The 22,473-nt window shown below is 45.0% G+C and overlaps 3 protein-coding genes across 4 annotated transcripts; 1 reads left to right on the plus strand and 2 right to left on the minus strand.

Annotated features, from left to right (window-relative positions):
* Window positions 1-2,399: 2,399 nt before the first annotated feature.
* LOC136537341 (uncharacterized acetyltransferase At3g50280-like) lies at window positions 2,400-6,298 on the minus strand. Its single transcript, XM_066529344.1, has one exon. The coding sequence runs from the start codon at window positions 6,283-6,285 to the stop codon at window positions 4,759-4,761; it is 1,527 nt and encodes a 508-aa protein (XP_066385441.1). The 5' UTR covers window positions 6,286-6,298; the 3' UTR covers window positions 2,400-4,758.
* A 234-nt stretch (window positions 6,299-6,532) lies between these two features.
* LOC136537351 (spindle pole body component 110-like) lies at window positions 6,533-11,130 on the plus strand. 2 transcript variants are annotated; one of them, XM_066529350.1, is made up of 14 exons: window positions 6,533-6,850; window positions 6,935-6,979; window positions 7,059-7,157; window positions 7,660-7,770; window positions 8,381-8,555; window positions 8,686-8,742; window positions 8,869-9,005; window positions 9,097-9,156; window positions 9,229-9,306; window positions 9,441-9,511; window positions 9,602-9,666; window positions 9,979-10,055; window positions 10,159-10,245; window positions 10,786-11,130. In XM_066529350.1, the coding sequence occupies exons 1-14, from the start codon at window positions 6,773-6,775 to the stop codon at window positions 10,807-10,809; spliced, it is 1,164 nt and encodes a 387-aa protein (XP_066385447.1). In that variant the 5' UTR covers window positions 6,533-6,772; the 3' UTR covers window positions 10,810-11,130. The 2 variants fall into 2 exon arrangements, with proteins under 2 accessions (XP_066385447.1, XP_066385450.1); XM_066529353.1 differs by having other exon boundaries at window positions 9,450-9,511.
* A 786-nt stretch (window positions 11,131-11,916) lies between these two features.
* LOC136537330 (IQ domain-containing protein IQM2-like) lies at window positions 11,917-15,549 on the minus strand. The gene is made up of 11 exons (XM_066529337.1): window positions 15,417-15,549; window positions 15,187-15,334; window positions 14,494-15,083; window positions 14,261-14,375; window positions 14,037-14,102; window positions 13,843-13,931; window positions 13,657-13,747; window positions 13,400-13,546; window positions 13,209-13,301; window positions 13,021-13,122; window positions 11,917-12,912 (listed from the first exon to the last, which is right to left on the minus strand). The coding sequence occupies exons 3-11, from the start codon at window positions 14,967-14,969 to the stop codon at window positions 12,112-12,114; spliced, it is 1,980 nt and encodes a 659-aa protein (XP_066385434.1). The 5' UTR covers window positions 14,970-15,083; window positions 15,187-15,334; window positions 15,417-15,549; the 3' UTR covers window positions 11,917-12,111.
* Window positions 15,550-22,473: the final 6,924 nt, after the last annotated feature.

Below are 22,473 nucleotides of genomic sequence, written 5' to 3' on the forward strand. Positions count from 1 at the left end.
TGGATAAATGGTGATATATTGGATTCGGATTCATCTGAAGATCTAACGTCGGGTGCTTCTGGGAGGACTAATGGTGATCGAGGATGGCAAATCATGAATACTTCTCTAGCGTGAGTTGTTCTGTCATCGTCGTTGATTTCCGTACTGCTAGAGCTGTTGATAACCTCAGTAGAGGTTTCACAGTCACAGATCGAGTCTCCTTCTTGGTAGGGTAGAGTTGTTGTTGTCGTATCATCGACTAGTTGGGTGCCATCATCTTCAGGAATGGAACCTAGCCAATGGACGATACAGTCTTGAGATGTTATAGTTAAGACGAGACCTTCTTGGGCTCCCTTCAGCGGCATTCTAAGCACGGGATATGTGGATCCTTCGGGCCATGTCTAATAAGATGTTGCCATGTTGTGGAGTCCGAACGGAAGAGGACCCAACTTCTTTGAAGTACTTCGAGTGTACTCCGAGTAGTATTCTTGATAGGCTGATGTCGTGGTCCGGAGCCTTATTGGAAAAGAACTCGGTTTTTCAAAAGAACTCGGATAAGACTCCATCTTGGAAGTGAAACCTGAGTTTGAATCGGATGCGTGAAGTCACAAAATCCGAGTTGGATTGGACATCATGAGCTGCGCGAATCTTCTGGCAAGCTGATCTATCGTTGTCGCCGAAATGAAAAAGTCCTGATGATGATCTGAATCTTCGAGGAGACGACCTTGGAGCTTACCATCGTCGCCTGCCTCGTAGATCCATGAACCAAAAATGAAGGTTGATCCCTTTGAGAAGATCGTGTTGTCGAGGTCCATCGAGCTCTCGAATGCAAAGTCACCGAAAGCCCCTACTTGGCGCGCCAGCTGTCAGTGTTTAACCACCGATAGCCTGCCACGGGGGTACCCGAGGTAGTATATTTCGGGCTTCAGCGTATGCGGAACTCGACGGTAAATGCAAGAGACAGTCGATTTATCCTGGTTCGAACCCTCAATCTTCGATCGAGTAATAGCCCTACGTGCAGTCGATATTAGCCCTTGCGTTGAATTGATTGTAAAGTGTTGTATTGTACAATTATTCTCTAGAAAATCTCTCGATTCAAGGAGCCCTGCCCTCCTTTATATAGTCAGGAGGCCAGAGTCCTAGTCGGTTTACAATGAGAGTTCCTAGTAGGATTATAGAGTAATACTACTACTAAGATTACAGGGAAAGAATCCTAGTTAGACTATTTCTCCCTTCCGTGCTGGGTATCCCGTGGGTCCCGCTCCGACACCGACATCTCCGAAACATCTGATGTGACATCCAAAAATTTTCATTTTGCGAACTAAACACAGCCTATATGTCTACATAGTACCATGTAATGTATGCTGTAGAACAGAATGCATGTTCCTCATCAGACCTGTCTGGGTGTTTGGCACGCCACGTATCATTGCGAAAGTTCATGCAGGGTGCGGCTAGGACTAGGAAGTAGGAACCAACCTATATAGTCTTATTGCAAGTTAACCAACTATTGTTACCTCAAAGGCGAAGCTCTTCCTCTAGTGACTGAATATGTAACTCCATATAGCTCCTAGAATCGGCGCATTCTCAGCGCCCCTGGTTACTGTTCACGTTCGCTCGACCAACTGGATTGCGCCGTATGCGTTTGATTGCGCTGGCCCACCCTAGCCTCCCGCATTCGCGTATTGCCACGTGCTCTATTCCAAGAGCTCATGCGTGTTAAGACCTCCTTTTGGTGTCCTGTGATTGCCTGGCCCGTTTATCGATTTATGTAGTTGTTTGGTGACTAGGTCCGGCGCATCGCCTCCTCCATGATATTTTCCTCGCTCCGTCCGTCACCTGCTCGCCTCTTCCTCGCTCCCTCCGTCGCCTCGCCCTGGATCCACGCCCACACCGCCTGGCGACACCGCTCTCTCCTACCGGAGCGGGAACGTCGCCCTATTGCTCGCTGATGCGACGCCCATCCTAGATATCGGCTATGCGTCAGATCGCTGTGTCACCTCTTCCCTCTCTCCTTCCTAGCTCACATTGGGAATGGGCGGCGGCGTCGATTTGCGTCGTATTGGGGACAAGTCCGGGCAGGAGACGCCTCGCGTTGCTGAGGCCATCGCCATCGTCGTGCTGTGAAGTGAGTGAAGACGTTGGAGTGCAGCCAGATCCACCCGTGTCAGAGGACGTCGGTGTCACCGTCGCCGTTGCCCTCCACTTCTGTGGCCATCAGGCGGATAGAACCCGCGGCCGTGGCGCACCCGAGGTGAACAACTCCGTCCGCAAATACTCGATCTGAGGGCATTCTCCTCGCCCATAATCTCTAGGCGCACCAGGCCGACGAGGCCCGCATCCGCCGCGCCATCGGAGGCCTCCTCTGTCCACCTGCCCAAATCTCTGCCTAACACCTGCTGTCCATTTCATGTGTAGCAGATATGCATCTGTTTCTATGTATGCGGCATGATGCCCATCAGGATGCGAGCCACCCAGCATCGAAGTCGTCGGAACTGCGGCTAAGGAAGAGTGACTCAACGATGCCACGCCCACATCGATGCCAACCACTGCACAAAGAACAACCTTCTTCCTCCATTTATCTTTTTATCTTATTTATTTATTCATGACGATCTCACTTTCTCAATTCTAGTTTGTTTGGTGCAATGCAGAACTACCTGTCAAACCATGAGAGTTGTGTCTAGCACTCTGCCACTTAGGTCCTAGCCATTTATCCCAATGCCTAATCCCCACATCAATAAACCTTAAGCCTACGTAGTTTGTTGTTAGCTTTCCATTCCATGCTCTTTTTCCCTTTTTTTATTCAATGGGGTTTTGATTTATTCCCCATCAAAGAAGTAACACACTACGAGTACTTTATGCCTTCCTATCGTATGAGGTTATTGACAGATATATGAACCTGTTCTAATGTTTATGTCAGGAATTAGATATGTTTACAAGAATTTGTTGTGGTTTTCAGTTCTGTAATTTTTTTTGGTTACAACCATATATGCTTTCCTGTGCTCATTTCATATATAAGCAAAGATCTGCTCTTTTTCCAAGGCATTATGACTCTGCTTTAGTAGTCATTTTCTAAACTACACTTACAAGCTACACAAAATATTTGCTATGGCATGACAATGGCATATAGGAAATAAATGCGATACTTCTATGTTAAGCATAATTTAATCCTACATATTATGGACATGGACTTAATCCTAAGTGATCAGGAAAGGTATACAACATCAACGTAATACCTGAATTAATCATGCTGATAGCCAAGAGTTCACGTTTTCTATCTTATCTTTACAGATGCACTGACCTTGGTTGCTCATTTGTTCCTTTCAGTTATGATTTCAGGGACATGGTATAAATTGTACTATATCAGATTTGTACTTAATGCAGGTTATGCTATGTTCTTTATGATATTCAGTATTCAACATCATTAAATCTAGCCTGGTTCTAGGCATTATCCCCTTTTGCATTCAGTGATGAATGAATAATCAGAGATTCAATTTCTGTTGATTTAAATTTATGTTTAGATTCTGCTGTTGATGATAGAAATTGGGTTTATCAGCTTTTTAAGGAAATACAGACGCACTATGTTCTATACTCCTTTAAGATGTAGACAATGAGCGTGTTACCTGAATGCTTCACTTGTGCTTCAGAACTGTTCCTTACTGTACCAGGAGGTAAGTTAACTACTATGTGCTTTGATTTCCATCTTTCGTAAGCATGGACACAACCGACCCTGTCCAAGAACATTGCAGAGCCATGTTCACTTTAGTACAAACATTCAGTGATAATCCATGGGACATGTTTCTTCTAGCTTTGCTGATTTATGTAAGGTTGCCTATATGGAGATCAATATTCGTAAAACTATGAATATTTGATTTCTCAAAGCCTTTATGAAACGAAAATTTTTACAATAATTCCACAACAAATAGGCAAAACTTCATACTGTAAAGATTTGTTTCTTCTTTGTGGTAGTTATGGTACCTAGGATGATATGAACCTAAATAGTTTGTTACTATATATCTTCTGTAAAATACTGCTTCGCAAATTGCAAAATTATGTATCATTTTTCTAGCTATTATTTGTATTGCCTCTCATTTTCTGCATTGTGCATTGTACAATGTGAAGTTTATCTATGCATTTTACATGTCAATCAAAGGTGATTAGTGACCACTGATTCCATTTAGACAGACCCATGTAACCATATGGTTTGTGATATAGGTTCCAGAATCCTTCAAGGTCTGTAGTCAGTTTCAAGGCTATCACAGATAAGGGTTAGACTCCTTGCCGATTTTATACTTCTTTGGTTGGAGTCCAAGAGTCTAAGCAAAGGAAAGTTTCTGTTTGGACAGATGGTGCAGATGCCTTCTTATTTCCTATATATATTTGTATATGCAACTTAATCATTATTTGTTCACGTCAAATCAATGTTCAGACAAATACTATTTTTGTTTAAATGATCGTTGCCAAGCTGTGTGAAAAAAGAAGCGTATAACTATAACTTTAGAAGCGTACAAGGCTAGGATTTGAAGGCGTTTGAGAGCCTCCAATTATTGTTCCCATATTATACTCAAGCGATTGGCAAACTATGTCACGACCTGCCTATGTACCTGTCATCGGTCTGTGCTTCACTCCGTAGTATGCAGGCGCGGCGAAGCGCGCCTCCCGTCCTAGTACATAATAATAACACAAGAAAAGATATTCATAGACATTCCCATACAACCGTGCTGCCGTAGCCGTACTGTCGTAGCAGTGGCAGTAGTAATAACGACTCAAAAGCTTCAATATTTATTTCGTCGCCGGCTGCACGTCCGGCGACACGGCAGCCCAGAACTCGTCGTCCTGCTCCAGCGCTAGCATGTGCTCCGGCGTCAGCACCACCTCCGCGTCGATGCTGCCTCCGCCCTCCCGCCCCGGGAACAACGACACCTTGCCGTCGTACTTGTTGGCCTTGCCGCCCCGCACCGCCAGCGCCTTTCCCCACCCGAAGTCGCAGCCGTACATGTCGAACCGGGGCGAGCTGCTGATGAACATCGCGTTCGGGTCGAACAGCCTGAACGCCAACAGCCCCGGCTTCGCCGCCCAGGCCGCCGCGAGCGCTCGGATGCCCGCGTCCGTGTGCGCCGCCACCGCGCGGCCCACGGCGGCCGCCGCCCACCCGTGCCCGCGCGCCAGCAGCTCCGACGCGCGCACCGCCTCCGTCGAGACGGCGTTGATGGCGTTCCCGAAGTACTCCGCCGGCAGCGGCGGCCGGAGCCGCCCGCGGTTGTTGGCGGACGCGCGGAACACCACCTCCTGGTCCGGCGCCGTGCGCCGCGCGCGGACGAAGCACCTCCATAGCAGCGAGCTCAGCGCCTGGAAACTTGTCACGGCGGCCGCCCCGGCAGTGTCCCCGGCTGCCAGGAGCTCCTGCCGTGCACGCTCCTTGAGCGCCGCTAGAGACTCCGCCGAGAAGTGCAGCATCCGGTCCCTCTGCGGCGGCGGCGGCAGCGTCGGCCTCACGATGAGCCCCTCGATGTCGGCGTACGGGAGCACGACCGGCGCCGCCGCGCCACTACCGTCGGGCGACCAGCGCTCGAAAAGGGGCGGCGTGCGCGACGCGAGCACGCATGCGCCGCCGCCAGGGGCCGGGGACGACAGCCTGGCCCGCGCGATCTCCGCCCACGCGTTGATGAAGTTCCAGAAGGCCGTGCCGTCGGAGAGCGCGTGGTTGTACACGAACCCGACGAAGACGCCGTCGGCGAGCTGGGTGACCTGGACGACGAAGAGCGGGCGCTCGTGGCCGTCGTAGTTGACGGCCTCGTTGAGCGGGAACAAGGATCGGACGACGCTCGGGACATCGGCGTCGGGAGGGACGACGTCGGCGACCACGACGCCGTCCGCGACAGCCTCGAGGACCTCGACGCCCTGGCCGGCGCAGTCCACGGACACGGAGCAGCCGACGACGTGGCCCTCGTCGTCATGGTGTCGGTCGATGGCGAGGCGGCCGGCGACGGGGTAGTAGGTGGCGATCGCGTCGGCGAGGGCGGCCTGGAGGTGGTCGACGAGGTGGGTGAAGGTGGAGAAGCAGGGCGGCGGCGCGAAGAGCAGGCCCTTCTGGATGTAGTCGGCGGAGAGCAAGGAGAGGTCCCAGGTGGTGAGCGGGACGCGCTCGCGAGGCCGAGGCGGCGGCTTCACGATGCGCCTCGACACCACTTGCACCGGTGACTGCTGCATTCTCTTCTCGACCTCGGAGGTTGCACGAGCAGTGGATTGCAGTTGCAGGCTGCTTCTTGCTGATTCGTTTTCTTCCGTGGCGCAACAGATAACATCCATGGAGTCATATATATAGCAACAGCATATGTTAAGATGCAGGTTCATGCACGCATCGTCAGCCCGGCGGCTCTGCCAACCCATATCATGATCCACATTGTGGTTAGTTCCTGCAGGCCGCCATGGAATGCTCATGGAAACTGCCGTGCCCAATGGCAAGTGTCCATCGGTAAACCTAGTATTTCTTTTTTAAGAAAGGCGCAGGAGGTGGTCTTCAATTCAGATAGGATTTCATTAAAAAGAAAATACTATGACCGGATTTGCTTGGTACTCCTAGAATAGTCATATACTCCCACGTGGGCTTGCAATTGCTTCATTTTTTTTAGGAAGGATTGCAATTGCTTCAACACGCCCCTCGTGCGGTCGTGCCTGCTTTTAACGGTCCAGCCCAGCGTTTAAGCGGGCCTAAACTTCCTGGGCATCAGCGCTGCAAGAGCCGAGCGGAGATCATCTGGAGCCGGGAACCCGGCGACTGCCCTGCGCGGCGGCAATGGAGCCCGAGGCGGCGGCGCTGTCGCAGCTGCAGCTGCAGCTCCTCGCCCTCGTCTCTGAGTTCCGCCTTCTCCGCGTTAGCCAACCGTCCACCCCGCCTGGCCTTCTAGACTCTTCCAGACCCGCGCACTAACAATCGGCCCCCGTTTCCCGTTCGCAGGAGCGGGAGCGCGGCGCCCGCGAGGAGCTCCGCGACGCCGGCCAGGTGAGGGCTTCTCTCGGTGTTTAGGGTCCTGTGCCGCGTCCGCTGATGGAGGTTTGTGTGTTCTGGCAATCTAGCGCAGAGGTGGGAGGCGGCGGCGGAGGAGCACCGTAGGGAGGCCCGGGAGCTGCGAGCGGAGGTGGCCGCGCGGGACGACTCGATACGGAGGCTCGAGGCCAGGGTTCGTCCTCCCTCACCATTTCTCTCCAGTTTTTGTCCTTACCGCTTGGGGGCGTCGTTGTTGGATTGTGACTGAATTTACCTGTGAAGCTGCCGGAGGCCTGCAGTGCACTCACACTTGGGTCACTGGGCCGCAGCTTCTTGTTTGATATGGTGTTATGGTTGTCAGTTTTAGGTTGCATTGTTGGAGACCTGTTCCTCGTTAGGTTATGCTGCCCATTTTCACCCTGTTCTACAGCACTACTTCGCGCTACTTTTCAGCTAACGAACAATGTTTTCCTCTCACAACAAATCAGCATAAGCATCAGCATAGGCCAAATTTCAGTGAAACGCCAATGATATGTGTTCCTCGTTAGTTCATGATTCTGGACAGTATCCATCATATGTGTGCCATTGCTTACAAGTCAGTGTCGTCATTACCATATGGATAAAGCTAGTTGCCAATGCCGCTTTGATCTATTGGCCTCCTAGTTGGTAATTCCAATTATTGCCCTTCTGTACAGATAAAGTGTCTTGAGAATGAGAATGAGCTGCTGGAGAAAAACGAAAACAACTTGAAAGAAAGCGTGGAGGTGCTACTTCAATCAAGGGAGGCTTTCATAAAACACTATGAGGCAGGTAGCTTCCCTTTTTGTTTGCCCGCTTATTTTGGGCCACTGTTTATTTGCACGCTCTCTTTCTTTATATAAATTACCCCTTCCATTCCAAATTATAAGACGTTTTGGTTTTCCTATATATGTAGCTTTTGATATGCACTGAGATATACACTATGTCTAGATACATAGTAAAATCAATGTATCTAGAAAAGTCAAAATACACTATGTCTAGATACATAGTAAAATCAATGTATCTAGAAAAGTCAAAATATCTTATAATTTGGAAAGGAGGGGGTATTTCACCTACCTTTCCCCAATTCAAACCAAGCAAAGGGATCGAACAAGCTTGCTTGTTCTCTGACCTTGCTAAGTTGCTAGGCAAGAGAACCAGACATGCCTGCATCTTTGATAACAACTTCAATTTGTTTTTTTGTACAATGGCAATTGCCAACTATAAGTGTTGTAGAAGCATTTATTGGTCAGAATTTGACGAAAAGCGGACATTGTTTACTATCATGGAATTCACATTATTTAATTTTGGTTTTTCAGAGATTTTAGCTTTGGTTCTGAATCAATGTGTGCGTGGAAACAAACTGACATTTGGCTCATATACCATGTTCATAGGCAGGACTCTACTTGTTCTATGCAATGGACAATCCAGATGAAGGACAAACAGATTGCTGTAATTTCGGAGAAATTGAATTCACATCTTGTTTTGTTTAGTTCGGTAGAAAAGGAAGTTGATGCCATGAAACAAGTACTAGGTGATGTGCATTGTCTGGTTGGTGAGAAGGAAAATGTAGGTATGGCTATGATCACTCTTGACACTTGGATTCTCCAGCTATCTGATTGCTCAATTTAATTTTGATTATTATGTGTCACTGCTTCTCTGGTTATTATCTTTCCTTACCTTCACTTGTATTGTTATTTCAGTTGCTGACTTGAAGGATAAAGTCCAAAGGATTTCTGTGCTTGAGAAAGATTTTGTAGGTATTTCCTCTTCTTGTGTCTTGCTTGATGAGATTGTGTTTTCTATATGATGATCATCGCTACTGTATATGCATGATTTCTTTTTATCTTCAATTATGCAGTAACTCTCATGTTCCATTTATGCAGAGAAACTTAATTTCCTGGAAAGCAAAATCAGTGCATACCAGCTTGAACTCCGTAGTAGGGCAAGGATCATATATGAGTTAAAAAATCGCCTTGAGGCTGAGAAGCTTAACAACGGTTTTCAGTCTGATCTGGAAGAAATATCCATTAACTAAGTCAATAAATTGCATAAGTTTGATCTTCAGTTTATATCAAAATCACGTGGGTTGTTTTCTACCTTAATGACGTTACCTTAAGAAAACTTTGTTGGTGAAGGATGAGATTATTGAGAGATTAACTTCAGAGAATCAGGTGATTCTGTTACCAATAATTCAACTTTCCAGTTGCCTTGAAGATCCAAATTGAATGCCTTTTTTTTTGCAGGCAATGCGTTTGGAACTTCATAATATGGAAATTGCTTTACAGAAATTTCAAGATTTATTCAGTAGTATCGGGAATGAGGTAAGATGCAAATATTTTAGTAAAAAGTTGAATGACATCTTTACTGTTCATATTTTGAGTCTTGAATTATATTATAATTTCTTCATCATGTCTATAGCTAAATACTATTTGTTCTTGAACTAATTGTGTACTAGCAAATGAAGAATTTTTCAGCAATTTCTGAAAGTCAGGGTGTACAGGATGTGAATAATGAGCAGCTTGAAAGGTGAGTGATTCATTGAACATTTATTGTTCCAGTCAACAAATTGAAAAAAAATCTGAACATGCTCTATGTTGTGCGTGGTGAAACCATTAGGGTTCCAGGTTCACAATGTGGTCTAGCAAATGAGCATACCTCAGTAACTGCAGTTGTCAAAGAAGGTAAGTCCCCCTTTTCCTCTTTTAAGAGCTTGGTTTCAATCCGTCCTTTTACGAGAACTGGACGTCATTGTCATAATTTATATTTACTCTGCAGTCACACACTTGGTTTCCAAAACTCTTAATAATCTTTCTTTGTTCAAGTTCCACTATAGACTATCGAAGTTATCCAGCTTCATATCCAGTTTTGCACTTGGCATATCATTGTTGGACCAAATCTTAACATAGACAATTTACTTCCACTTTACGTTTCTGATTTCTACTTTGTGCCTTGTGTGTCAAACTGTCAACTATCTATTTCTATATTTTCTACAGCCACCACACAAAATGTAGACCACCAGTTGGAAACTGATCCAGGCAGCATGCAAGTACAAAGTCCAGTGCACTTCAAGGTAAGTCGCCTGTTACTTCATTGTTTGTCTAGTCTAGCATGGGTAAGAAAACCAATTTTCCATAGTTCTGTGATCATATACTGAGTTCTCTTCATGCTTGTAGTCTGGTGCCTTGCCATCTCCGGAGCTAGTATCTGCGAATACAGAAACAGCCGACAGCCTTCTTGAACCCAAAGGAGACATTGACATGGTATGGAATCTTACGCTCCTTACACTGCGGGGTTGTTTGGAGCACAGGTTTTGTGGAAGTCAAAATTCCTAAAACAGATTTTAACCTAACTACCTGAAAACGTTGTTTGGAAACTCTCATTTAAAGAAAACCTGTTTTCCAAAAAAAAAAAAAAAAATCAGTTGTGCACTTTGTGAGAAATGATTACAACTGGTTACTTTTGCTTCTTCCTGAAGGCTGACGACTGCTTTAGCCATATTGCTGGTGGCCCGCTCAATTAGTGCTGCTGCTTCACTGAGACATGGGGAGCTGGGGAGGTGCATGGCCTACTGCTGCTTGGCTAGGGCGTGACTAACAGTGTCCATGTCAGCGAAACAACCACCTAAAGCTGTCTTTTCCAAAAGTTGCTATTAAATTGTACTTTTCCAAAAGAGATTTGTTGTTCATCAGATCCAAACAACCACTATAAGCCCAAAGCCCCCAAGCATCTTCCTTACATGATAAGTCATAACTTTAAAATACAACACATTATGCTGGTTGACTGAACTTGGTCTTTTGCAGGGCGGTTTATCTCCCGAGTCCTGAATGACCGACAGATTGTTTGAATCTTGATCCTGACACGGAGAATCAGTCCTGACCATGCAATTTGTATCCCTTCACACCTGGAATTCGGATACGGATAGTTACTGATTCCATGGCTGGTCGTCGAGCATATTTTCTCACCCCTAGTTGACCACCCCCCTTGTTTGCATGGCCCGTTTAGTTAGCCACTAAAGAAATAGATCAGGTAGTGTAAGGTGTATTTGGTTTTTGTTCTGTTAACTTGGGGTGTCTTGAGAAGTGTCAACAGTATTATTGTACATTGCAATTGTTGAACTTCATTGATATGAATTTAAGTCAACCTTATATTTGGTGATAAGTTCAGTATTTGTTTAATTTTGTAAGATCAAGCATAATATTTGTTTTGCAACTTTTTTTTTTGCCAACTTTCTAACCCTTGCACGAAGAAAAAAAAACAAAATAAGAACAATACTATTATATTTTCCTTTGAGCGGGATAATTTAGTTTTTCTTGAATTTTTTTAGGGGGGGCAAATTCGTTTTGATTCTTTCGAGAGGAATAGAATTGTTTACATTCAGCCTAAAACCTTTTTATTAAGAAGACGAAGGGGCCTAAAATAGCGAGGTCTCATGAGACTGCTGTTGGCCGTCTGTCCTCTGAGGTTGCTGTCTTTAAAATGTAAACGGTCTTGGTTGTGTAGTGCTTATCAAGTTATCCGACACTGCTTTATCTTTGATTTGGCTAAGAAGTATGGTTAAGAGCAATGGAAATGTAGTGTGAGTACTCATCTGGTTACAGTTTTGGTACATTTGTATCTGAATTAGGATATGCTGTCACATTGGGCAACTAGTTACATGAGTTGTTTGAATGCTTGCTGCATTGCCAACATGAGCCAAATTGTTGTGTTTCACTGTCACAACAAATCCAAATATTTTGTTTGGTTATGCCCTGGAATGGACTAGCTGCATGATTGTTGCTTCACTGTCAAAACAAATCCTTTTTTTTTTCATTCAGTTGGTTAACATGATTTGCTTTTGATTTATGTGAAATCTGAGAATGGTTTCACTGAAGTGATACCTCATATTTGCTCTTTCCATGCACTTATAAAACAGCAAGAGCTTGCTCGTCAACCTATCAGTACCATTGCAATGGCATTACCCAGTGTTTGCCAAATGTTAATGCCGATCCTTCTATCCTCGTCTACGTGAAGGAGCATGCTGTCTCACATTTCCCTCAGTTAAGTATGCACACTCAGCATCACTATCATTCTGCCGTGAAAGTGAAGAAGCAAGAAAAAACTGAAGGAAGCATGCATGCAATCTCAAATCAAAATGCAGTCCAAGTGGCACTCCTCTGCCTAGGCTTGAGCGAAACGTGCACGCCGTCGCCTTCAGCCATAAGGGAGCCACACTTGGCGGCAGGGATGCTGTTGGGCGTGAGCGCGCCCGGCCTGGGCGACGGGAACCTCGCCGGCCTGCCGCCGCCACCGCGGGGCGACAGGCTGACCTCCTCCAGCGCCCGGAACTGGAGCTCGGAGGGGTAGTCGCGGACGCAGCCGATCCGGGGCCCGGCACCGGTGCTCCAGTGGAAGTGCAGCTGCTTGCCGAGCTGGTACGAGTGCATGGCCCGCTTGGAGTTGATGCGGCTCAGGATCAGCGCCTCCGGCACCTCCGCGAGATCGTCCAGGTAGTGGTCCTCGTACCCGTCCTCCGCGAACAGGTTCCGCTTGCAGAAGTCGAGGCACTCGCCCAGCATGGCCGAGTCCGGGTCCACGTCCTTCACGCCGGGCGATGGCGCCCTGGCGTTGCTGTGGCCGAATGTGGTGGGCGGCAGGGGTGCTATGTTGTTGGAGCTGATCAGCAGCCTGGGCGGCCGCTTCCCTTGCAGCCTGTTGTCTGAGGAGGTCTTCCTGATCGTCGTCGCCGGCATGCTGCGGGTCTCTGTAGATGTTGGCACGGTGGGTTCGTGGCTGCAGGTCTCGGCTTCGTCTTTGCCATGGCGTTGCGCAGATTGTGCCTCCTGTTCTTGGCTCTCTTCTTGCTGGCAGAGTTGGGTCAGGTCCAGCTGAGAGCGGCTGCCCCTGAGGCTGAAGTCGCCGTCATCTTCACCTTCTTCTGATGGGCTCAACTGTAGCAAAACCGAAAAGCCAGCAAAGTGATACCAGTATCAGCTGAAGCGTCTGGGATCATTAGCTAATCTACGTACATAGGATTCACAGTATATCAGGTTCCTTACCATCACATTGGTAAGATCCACACTCCTCTCCTTCAGGAAGTTCATGAACTCCTGAAAGTTCTGCTCCGTCGGCCGGTAATGCCCACTGTGAGGCCACACAGCCTGAAATGAACAGATATCTAACTTGAGCAAGAGAAAAAAAAACAGTGATGTTGGGATGAAGAATCCTACAAATTTCCATGCCATACCTTGAGAATTCCATCCTCCACGACCAGTCTTCCTGCAGCAGATGTGGCTCCCCCTGCAAGGAAGCTTGAGTGCTGGAATACGCCCTTCTGCTTCTGCAAACATGTCAAAGTTTCGGTCTCACTTCAGTCACTGAATTGCTCTCAGTGTTCAAAAGAATTCCATCCGAACTTGTCAGGGAATCATCATTCACCTGGCCTATGTAAAGAGTCTTGCATGTACTGAGCACAAAGATCCACTTGGTCCCCGTGGCGCTTCCAGTCGTGTCGACTATCTGACGGCTCAGCTTGTACATCAGCCTCTTATCCTCGACTATCACTTCATAATTTTCCCTTTCTTTCTGCACGAGCACGAGACGACATATTTGGTTATTTTCCCTTTCTTTCTGCCTGAATGATTCTTCTTCTTTTTTTACTTTGAATCTGGGGAGGAACAAACAGTGGAACTTACAGGACCAAGGTACTTGATACATTGCTTGTGCAACTTCGATCTAGGGCAATGCTCCTCTAAGTTGACATCTTTCCCTTCTCCTACATCCAACCTGTCCAAAGAATTACAGAACCGTCAGTACTCGATCAGTAGCTATGTTGTTCATTGGTTCAGGCACATGACTTTTTGCTGTGTGTGTGTGTGTACCAAAAGAAGAATGGCTGCTTGCTCTGGCAGTGGAGCCAGCGGTGGTAGTAGAAGTGCAGGTTGTGCCCATACCGATGTCGAGGGTCAATCTGACAATCAGAAATGGATCAAAATGCAGTTTTTGATTGCTCAGCGGCATAATCTGACCAGCATTATATTTATGGAGACATTTATATTCTTTGTACATAACATACCGCCTCGAGCCAGTGCTGCAGCGCAAGTTTCTGGGCCTTTTCATCCTTGGAGAGACCTTTGCCAACCTAAATGCGACAGCAACACTACACCTCTGTCAGGAATGCAGTATATTACAAGAAAAGAAAAACTGCTGATACAAAGTTGGTATTGCACTGTACAAGATTCATAATGCTGATTGCTGATGTTATGATGGTATATCTGAACAGAAGAATACAATTGGTACCTTGGCAGCCCTCATTCTTGCCCGGGACCATTTTGAGACAGCAGTCTCAGGCTTCTCTATGTCAAAGAATGACACCGAGTTCCGCTTGAGCAGTGCAAAATCAAGCAACTTCCACCTGCATTTTGTATAGGATCATAAATAAAATTCAGAAAAGAACCACCTTGATGGCTTGATGACTAGAACAAGCTCACCCAACCCAATAAATACTAGCATAGAACAAGGCAGTGTCTTACCATCGTTGTTCCACAAGAACAGCACAATCCGCAAGCTGCCGCCTTGTCCTGAAGCTCTTGTACACCTTCTGCAGCCTGACGGCCGCGGCCTGGTGCTTGGGGCTGTCCATTCCGACCATAGGGTAATCATAATCTGGTGGACGGTCCCCGATTGGCCCGAATCTTGATGACCCAGAACTAGCAGCACCGGCACTGATGATGTTGCAAGCTTCTTTATCAGGAGGTTTAGGACTCCTGATGGACAACACATTCTGCATCTGAATGCTGTCAGCCTCTCTCCTTTTGAAGCTCAGGGAGCCTTCTATGATGAGCTTCCCGGAGCCAAAGGCGGGGGGCAATGCCGAAGGCGAAGACAAAGGCGACTCAGCGGCGGCCTCCATGTCGTCGAAGCTCAGAGACCGGATGAAGAGCCGCCCCATGTTGTCCTCCACTGCTGGCAGGTAGTCGTCCGGTGGGTATGAGATTGACAATCCCATTTCCCCTGATGCCAAGATGTGGTGCCACACAGACAAAGACCTTTCGTCGTCTTTCCTTTTTCTCTGATTGGATTAGATTGGATTCGGTTGTTGGATCTCACCGTCTCAGCCAATCTGCATGTGCCAAGAAAGAATTGACACCAAGTTCAAGTTTTGTGAATGGGCAGAACTGTTTCAGAAGAACACATTTGAATCCCTTTTGGGGTTGCGTTCATACTGCTCTTTGCAAACAATTTCCCATGTTCAGGAACAGATTGCAGGTCAGGATGCAAGGCATAACCAACAATCAAAGAAGGGAAGAAAGAGAGCATGCGTGATGCAACTCAACAAGAACAACCTCCATCTCCTTCAAACTTTGTTTCTTCCTTGCAAAATCGGAAGGACCCATTATCTATCTAGAAAACTAAATGGTACAAACATATATAAACCAAGAATCAAGAAACAGACCTTGCCTCCAAGAGAAATCCAAATCCTCGTGCCAAAGCAACAAGTTGCAACCACCTCAGAGGGCAGATTTAGGAGGAACAGAATCTAAATGGGGCGGTGGCCATACGGGGAAGGTAGGTGGCAGGAGCTAGCCCAAAAGCCCCTGCACTCTATAAATAACAAACCAAAACTTGCGGTGTCCTATCCTAGCTAGTTCCCTGATCAAAAGTTTGTCACTGACAGATTTGATAGGTTATAAAAAATAATACTACATAAAAACAGGTTAACATTTAACATGCATGTAAGTACAGGTTATTGTCTGATACAAGGAGCTTTCACGCTGGTCCTCCTTGCCTTGAAGAATGCGTTCTGAAAGAATTGATAAGGGGATCAAGAGTGTGCTGGCAACAGATGGCCGGTCTATTCTGTTTTTTTTTTTTTGCCCTGTTTGTTCCTCCTCTCTAAAAACTAAAAAGGGTTCAAGTGAATGAATCCTATTGCTTGCTTACTTGTAGATAATAAAGAAAATGGTGGAGGTTTCTACTGTAGTCGTCTCTACATTATTTCAGGGCGATATACATTAGCATTTGCTTCACCTTGCTGGTACATTTTCGGTCCAAATAAATACCTGTATAGAACCTGACAAATAAATACCTGTATAATACCTGAAAAAAATATATATACACCAAGTCAAACATGCAGAGGCATTATTTTGCCGACACATAGCATGATGCCATGCAACAGACATTAGGACTAACCAATGGTGTTAATTTAAATCAAGATCTGGTGATCCATATTCTTATCCAAGTCTACATCAGAATGACCAGAGGGGTCGCTTTCGGTTGGCATGCAGTTGAATATCATGAAGAGAGCCATTAACCCTTTGCCAAATGTTAGCACGGGAAAACAATAATAAGCTGATTAAAAAGGTGGCCACAAGTCTACTCCAGCCAGCTCTCCATGACCAACTCCATGACATGGCAATCTTGAGCTGAAATATCATGAGGCCTAGCTTTCTAATTCCCTTTTAAAAAGGATCCAGCTCAACACTTTAGCCCATTGCTAATTTAGGCCCTGTTCGTTTGGCTTATAAGCCGTACTTTTTCAGCCAACAAACAATATTTTTCTCTCACAATAAATCAGCCAACAATACTTTCAGCTATGGCTTATCAGCCAAGCAAACATGGCATTAACTTTTGCCCATCACAACTGGACAGCGACTTCTCAGACCGCAAAGTAACTGAATGATCCACACACTTTACGTCCTAGAATACTCTAGCATTTTAAATTATAAGTCGTTCCGGCTTTTCATAGATATATATTATGTCACACGCAAAGTAATCGAGTGATCCACATGTTACGTTCTGGAGTACTCTAGCATTTTAAATTATAAGTCATTTTATTTTTTCATAGCAGCTATATATTATGCATAGATACATAGTAAATACTAGTATGAATCTAAAAATAGTTAAAACAACTTATAATTTGAAATGGAGGGAGTATATATAGGCGCTCGTATGCTAAAGTAAGCAGTAATCACCGTAGAAGAAAAGTCGTATATATAAAGAAAGAGCATATGTAATGGCAGATTATTAAAAATGAAGTAGAGAAAACCACTCCTGTACAAACAAGCTCGCAAAGTCTTGTACGAATAAATAATTAATTTAAAAATGGCCCAGACTGAGATGGCCGGCCGGCCAGGAGTCAAAAGGCGAGACAGGGCAAGCTGGCAAGGCGTGGGAAGGCAGATCCGATTCTGCAATCCATCACCGGCACGCACGTACACGGCCGTACATGCTAGCCGTACAGCATGCTGCAGTCAACCATCCCAGTTTACGCGCTTTGCTGTCCTTGGATTTTCTTAGCATTAAAAAGAATGCACGCTGGATCATACAGCTCGATCGGCTGCAGCAACGCATAGCACCCAGGGTTTTAGAGCATAGCGCATTTAGAACCCGTAGTAATAAAAATTAGCTATAGTACTAAAAATTTGGGTTGATCTCTGTCCAATATAATAACCTAGCTTAAAGTACACTAGAGAGGGTCTGAGCTTCCATGTAAATCTTTATTGACCTCCTAGGGCGTCCGAAGGCGTGTTGTATTGAACTGTTTATCTACCTTAATACAAAGCCACGTAAATCTTTTGTATGATCGAGAGAAAAAAAATAGCTATAGTAACGAACCCAGAGATTGAACAGAGCCTACGCAAACCTTAAAGGGGTTGTAGGGTTGCAAACAAAGTTGTGAACCAACGTGCAAGCTAATGTATACAGGTGAATTTAGTTTTTTTTATTTTTGATTGCACAGGTGAATTTAGTTTTGTCATCCACCAAGGGAGGCATATGAGCATATGGCCATCTCCATTAGCTGACTCATGAGCCAACATGGCATCTCATGATTCCACTCTTCAGCAATGGAAACAATCAAACCTTGCACTCACACAAGAATGGACTATAGTCTTTGCATCGATACATGCTTACAAAAATGACTCGAGATATATACAACTAGATTTTTTTTTAATTTCTCCTATTGATGTGGGATTCTTCTAGTGTTTTAGCATTCAACATTTAATATAAACTTTCCCTACCAAATGTCTCCTAGCGAGGATTCTCATATACTATGATTAGTAGTAGTGTTTTATTAATATTTAAAAACACTAGGAGAACTTCACTATTTTGACAGTGATATAGATAAAAACCTATTCAAACCATACATTGGAGTATATATTTTTTTGTGCAATGCCACGTAACTTGAGTATGAAAACTATATCATAATTTTTGAGCTGAGATTGCCCTAACAATACATCATTTTACCATTCTCCTTGCATAGCGAAATAGCACGCACACAATATAGTGTGCTCTATTGATCTAATTTAAGCACCCGCTTTTCACTTAATTAATGACCTTCATTCACTAGGCTTTTCTTCCTTCACACATCATTTTGGAACTACTCTTAGGGCGTGTTTAGTTCCGAAAATTTTTGGCTTTTGGCTACTGTAGCACTTTCGTTTGTATTTGGCAAAAATTATCCAATTATAGACTATTTAGGCTTAAAAGATTCGTCTCACGATTTCTCGACTAACTGTGTAATTAGTTTTTTTTTCGTCTACATTTAGTATTCCATGCATGTGCTGCAAGATTCGATGTGACGGTTACTATACAAAAATTTTTGGCTTTTAGATGAAACTAAACGGGACCTTAGCATCCAAGTTGGGCAACACGTACGTATGTTACTCACTCTGCCAAAGCAGGAGACAAAAGCTGCTAGCATCTAGTATTTGTGTGGTTTGTCATGTGCATGATCTCTCTGGCTCTTTTGTGTAGATGCAGCGACCGGGGAGCCCGGGCAGTCACCCTCATGCAGGTCGCCGGGCCCATAAACTATTAGCATTTATTGCAAACACATTTGTTTGGATCGACCAGTATTAATTGTAGGTGCTAATCTAGACTAGTTTATATCTCGTGTAAAATTTTAGGATGTCACATCAGATATTATATGAGAGTGTCGCATGAGTGTTCGAACATTAATAAAAAAACAAATTACAGAATTCATCAGTAAACCACGAGACGAATTTATTAAGCCTAATTAATTCATCATTAGCACATATGTGTACTGTAGCATTTTATTGTCAAATTATGGATTAATTAGGCTTAAAAGATTCGTCTCGCAAATTAGTCGTAAACTATGCAATTAGTTTTTTTTTTTGTTTATATTTAATACTACATGCATGTGTCCAAACATTCGATATGACAGATGTAAACAACCTGTTCGTTTTGGCTGAATTGGCTTATAAGACATGGCTGAAAGTACTGTTGGCTGGTTTAATAGGAGAGAAAAACACTGTTCAAACTGTGGATTATAAGCCAGATACGAGCGAATAAGCCGAAACGAACAGAATGAAAGTTTTTGGGTGAAAACTAAACAGGCTTATAGTGCTGATGGATACATACATGCCCTTAGGTTAACGTTAAATAGGTTAACGTTAAATAAAGTTTTTACACACTTCGCAAATATAATACTTCAACCTAGAGTCGACCATGCAATTGCATGTTTAGATCAAAAGGCTATGAAAGTGAATATGGTCTCCTAGTCAGGGGCGGAGACATGACCAATCATGTCGGCACTGAGTACCGGTCCTAATCATAAATTTTCTTTATACTTTTTTTTTTTGCTCCGGCTGCTAAAATATTGTTTCTTATGTTTGGAATTAACACAGGTTAGAGGTGACGATAGAGCTAGCTAGCTCCCTCCCAAGCCTAAGTTCTAGCTCCGCCTCTGGTTCTAGCGACTTTTGGTTGATTATTAATGACAATTAATTTAGAAACTAATAATGTGTGAAAGGATCGAGATGCCTAAGAGAGGAGTGAATTAGGCTAATTTTAAATTTCTTTGTAATAATTAAATCACATTGTTAGCCCAATTAACCCCTTGTGCCTAGAAAGTGTTTCTAAAGTTCTATCGCACAAAAAGTCTTACAACCTAAGTTCCAATCCTACTCTAGCAAGACAATTCTATGAATGTAAAGACAAGTATTGAATAACTCAAAGTAAATACTCAAAATAAATGCTCAAAGTAAAGATAGAAGGAGGAACGCGGCGATGTTTTGCCGAGGTATCGGAGAGTCGTTACTCCCCACTAGTCCTCGTTGGAGCACCCGCGCAAGGGTGTAGCTCCCCCTTGATCCGTGCAAGGATCAAGTGCTCTCTACGGGTTGATTCTTCGACACTCCGTCGCGGTGAATCACCCACAACCACTCACAACTTGAGTTGGGTCATCCACAAGTTCTGCCGGATGATCACCAAGCTCCCAATCACCACCAAGCCATCTAAGTGATGACGATCACCAAGAGTAACAAGCATGAACTCTCACTTGACCACGACAAGCCTAATGAGAAGGGTGGATGCACACTTTGCTATTCTTGATCTCACTAATGAGGGCTCTCTTTGGGATTCTCAAATCTCAATCACCTCACTAGGACCTTGTTCTTTTTAGCACTCTCAAAGGTGTTTCTCAGCTGATGAAATGAGAAAAGGTACCCCCACACATGAATGGAGGAAGTATTTATAACATGGGCTAAAAAACGAACCGTTATGTGGCTCTGCAGGGTGACCGGACGCTCCAGTCATGTTGATCGGACGCGTCGGTCAGTTCACCCCGAACTACAGTGTTTAAAGTGTGACCGGACGCGTCCAGTCGAGATTTTTCCTCTCTGGAACCTTACTAGAGTCGACCGGACGCTGGCCCTCAGCGTCCGGTCACTTGACCTCTTAGTGTCCGGTCACTTTCAGATGACTTCACTTTGATCAAATGAACTGACCGGACTCTGCGCCAGCGTTCGGTCACACCGAAGCCAGCGTTCGATCAGTATTTGACCCTCAATTCACTTCCAACTTTCGAACGTACGTGAATAAAGTTTGCTCTAATGGATCTAAGGGCTTTTTAGGAGCTACCTAGTGCTAGGTTTAGCAAGTGTGCACCACACCTAACACTCTAGACTCACCTAGATCAAGCTACCCGTCCATACCCCCCTTAATAGTACGGCCAAAGGAAAAACAAAGTCCTAAACTACTCTAAGTGTCTCTTCAACACCAAACGATACTTAGAACTAGTCCATTCTTAACCTTGTCGTCCATCCTTTGAAAACCGAAACGATTTTCATCGTAGGGGCATGACCACCATGATAGCCCAATCGATCTCCATTACCATAACCTAACTTAATTGCCTCTGCAAAACACACGTTAGTCATAGTAATCATATAATGTCATTAATCACCGAAACCCAACTAGAGGCCTAGATGCTTTCAATCTCCCCCTTTTTGATGATTGATGACAATACTACCTCGAGTATGTGAAAGAGTTGAGGTTTTTAACATGCTTGGTTCATATAAGCTTTTGACAATAAGAACAAAAGAGTTAGGCAAGCTTATATGATCTAAGCCAACATGATATACTCAAAAGATATGAAATAAGAATGAGTACAAGTAATAAAGCTCATTTGCATCGGAGTAAAACATGGAAGCAAATCAAATGAGCATAGCACAAGTGATATGGCATATAAATAATTCAAAGTAGAGAGCACACATGTCATATATCACGATTACGTAGATATCACTATCACATAGATATAGTTTGATGCATAAAAGTAAACACACGAATGCATAATAGTATATCACACATAAAAACCAAATATAATAGATAGTCTAATAGGTAAACTAAGCTCCCCCTAGATATGTCGCTCCCCCTAAGACTAACATACTCGATCCCTCTCCCCCTTTGGCGTCAAACATTAAAACCTAAGGGTCGGTCGGTGGGGCTACAGCGGACGAGTCGGGCGCTGAAGTACGAGGAGCAAGCTAGAACCGAGTGACATCATCATCTGACCCGAAGATCTGAGCTGTCTGACCCTCTGTAGCTGGAAGCGACGCTGAAGTGGTCTGGGTCGGATCAACAACTAGAGCTATTGTAGACTGTGTAGGTATGACTGAAGCAGCCGGCTCTGATGATGCCACTGAGGAAGGGAGCGTATCTGTAGTCCTGGTAATAGGTGCAACTATAGAAGGACCTAGGACATGCAAATATAGCGGAGTAGGCTGCCCTGTCAACTCACTGAAGGTCGCTCCAAGACTTCTAGAGACTGAAGTATCTGGCACTAGTAGCGAGGAAGTCTAAGCCGGTGTGAAACCCTTCTAGAGAGGTGTAAACTGCGGGGCTAGCACGAGCGAAGCAAACCACTGAGACACCTGCTCTGTAGGTGAAGCAAACTGTGCTGGTGGCTGTTTGAAAGGGTCGAGATGGTGACTAGAGGGGGTGAATAGTCCTTTTTAAAATTAATCGCGTCGGCTAACCGAAACAAGTACGAAATTAAAACTATAGGTCTAGCCAAGACTACACCCCTCTATGTTCTCTAGCACCTTCCAAAGATACTAATCAAGCAAACAAAGGTGCCGGGCTAGCTAAAGCTCACCTAACCAATTCTAGGAGCAAGGTCACTGTGACAGAACCGCCCAATTTATACAAGATCAAGTATGATTGTCCCCGCTAACACGTTGACACACCCATACTTTCACTCATATAAACCC

Source organism: Miscanthus floridulus, chromosome 1 (assembly GCF_019320115.1).
Source record: "Miscanthus floridulus cultivar M001 chromosome 1, ASM1932011v1, whole genome shotgun sequence".
NCBI classification, from domain to species: Eukaryota; Viridiplantae; Streptophyta; class Magnoliopsida; order Poales; family Poaceae; genus Miscanthus; species Miscanthus floridulus.

Coding starts and splice junctions, on each gene's coding strand:
- LOC136537341 (XM_066529344.1), bottom strand. CDS start 6,285: ATGGATGTTATCTGTTGCGCCACGGAAGAAAACGAATCAGCAAGAAGC.
- LOC136537351 (XM_066529350.1), top strand. CDS start 6,773: ATGGAGCCCGAGGCGGCGGCGCTGTCGCAGCTGCAGCTGCAGCTCCTC. Junction 6,980..7,058: donor AGCTCCGCGACGCCGGCCAG/GTGAGGGCTTCT, acceptor AATCTAGCGCAG/AGGTGGGAGGCGGCGGCGGA. Junction 9,157..9,228: donor GATTAACTTCAGAGAATCAG/GTGATTCTGTTA, acceptor TTTTTTTTGCAG/GCAATGCGTTTGGAACTTCA.
- LOC136537330 (XM_066529337.1), bottom strand. CDS start 14,969: ATGGGATTGTCAATCTCATACCCACCGGACGACTACCTGCCAGCAGTG. Junction 14,103..14,260: donor CAAGAATGAGGGCTGCCAAG/GTACCAATTGTA, acceptor TGTCGCATTTAG/GTTGGCAAAGGTCTCTCCAA. Junction 13,123..13,208: donor TGGAGGATGGAATTCTCAAG/GTATGGCATGGA, acceptor TGTTCATTTCAG/GCTGTGTGGCCTCACAGTGG.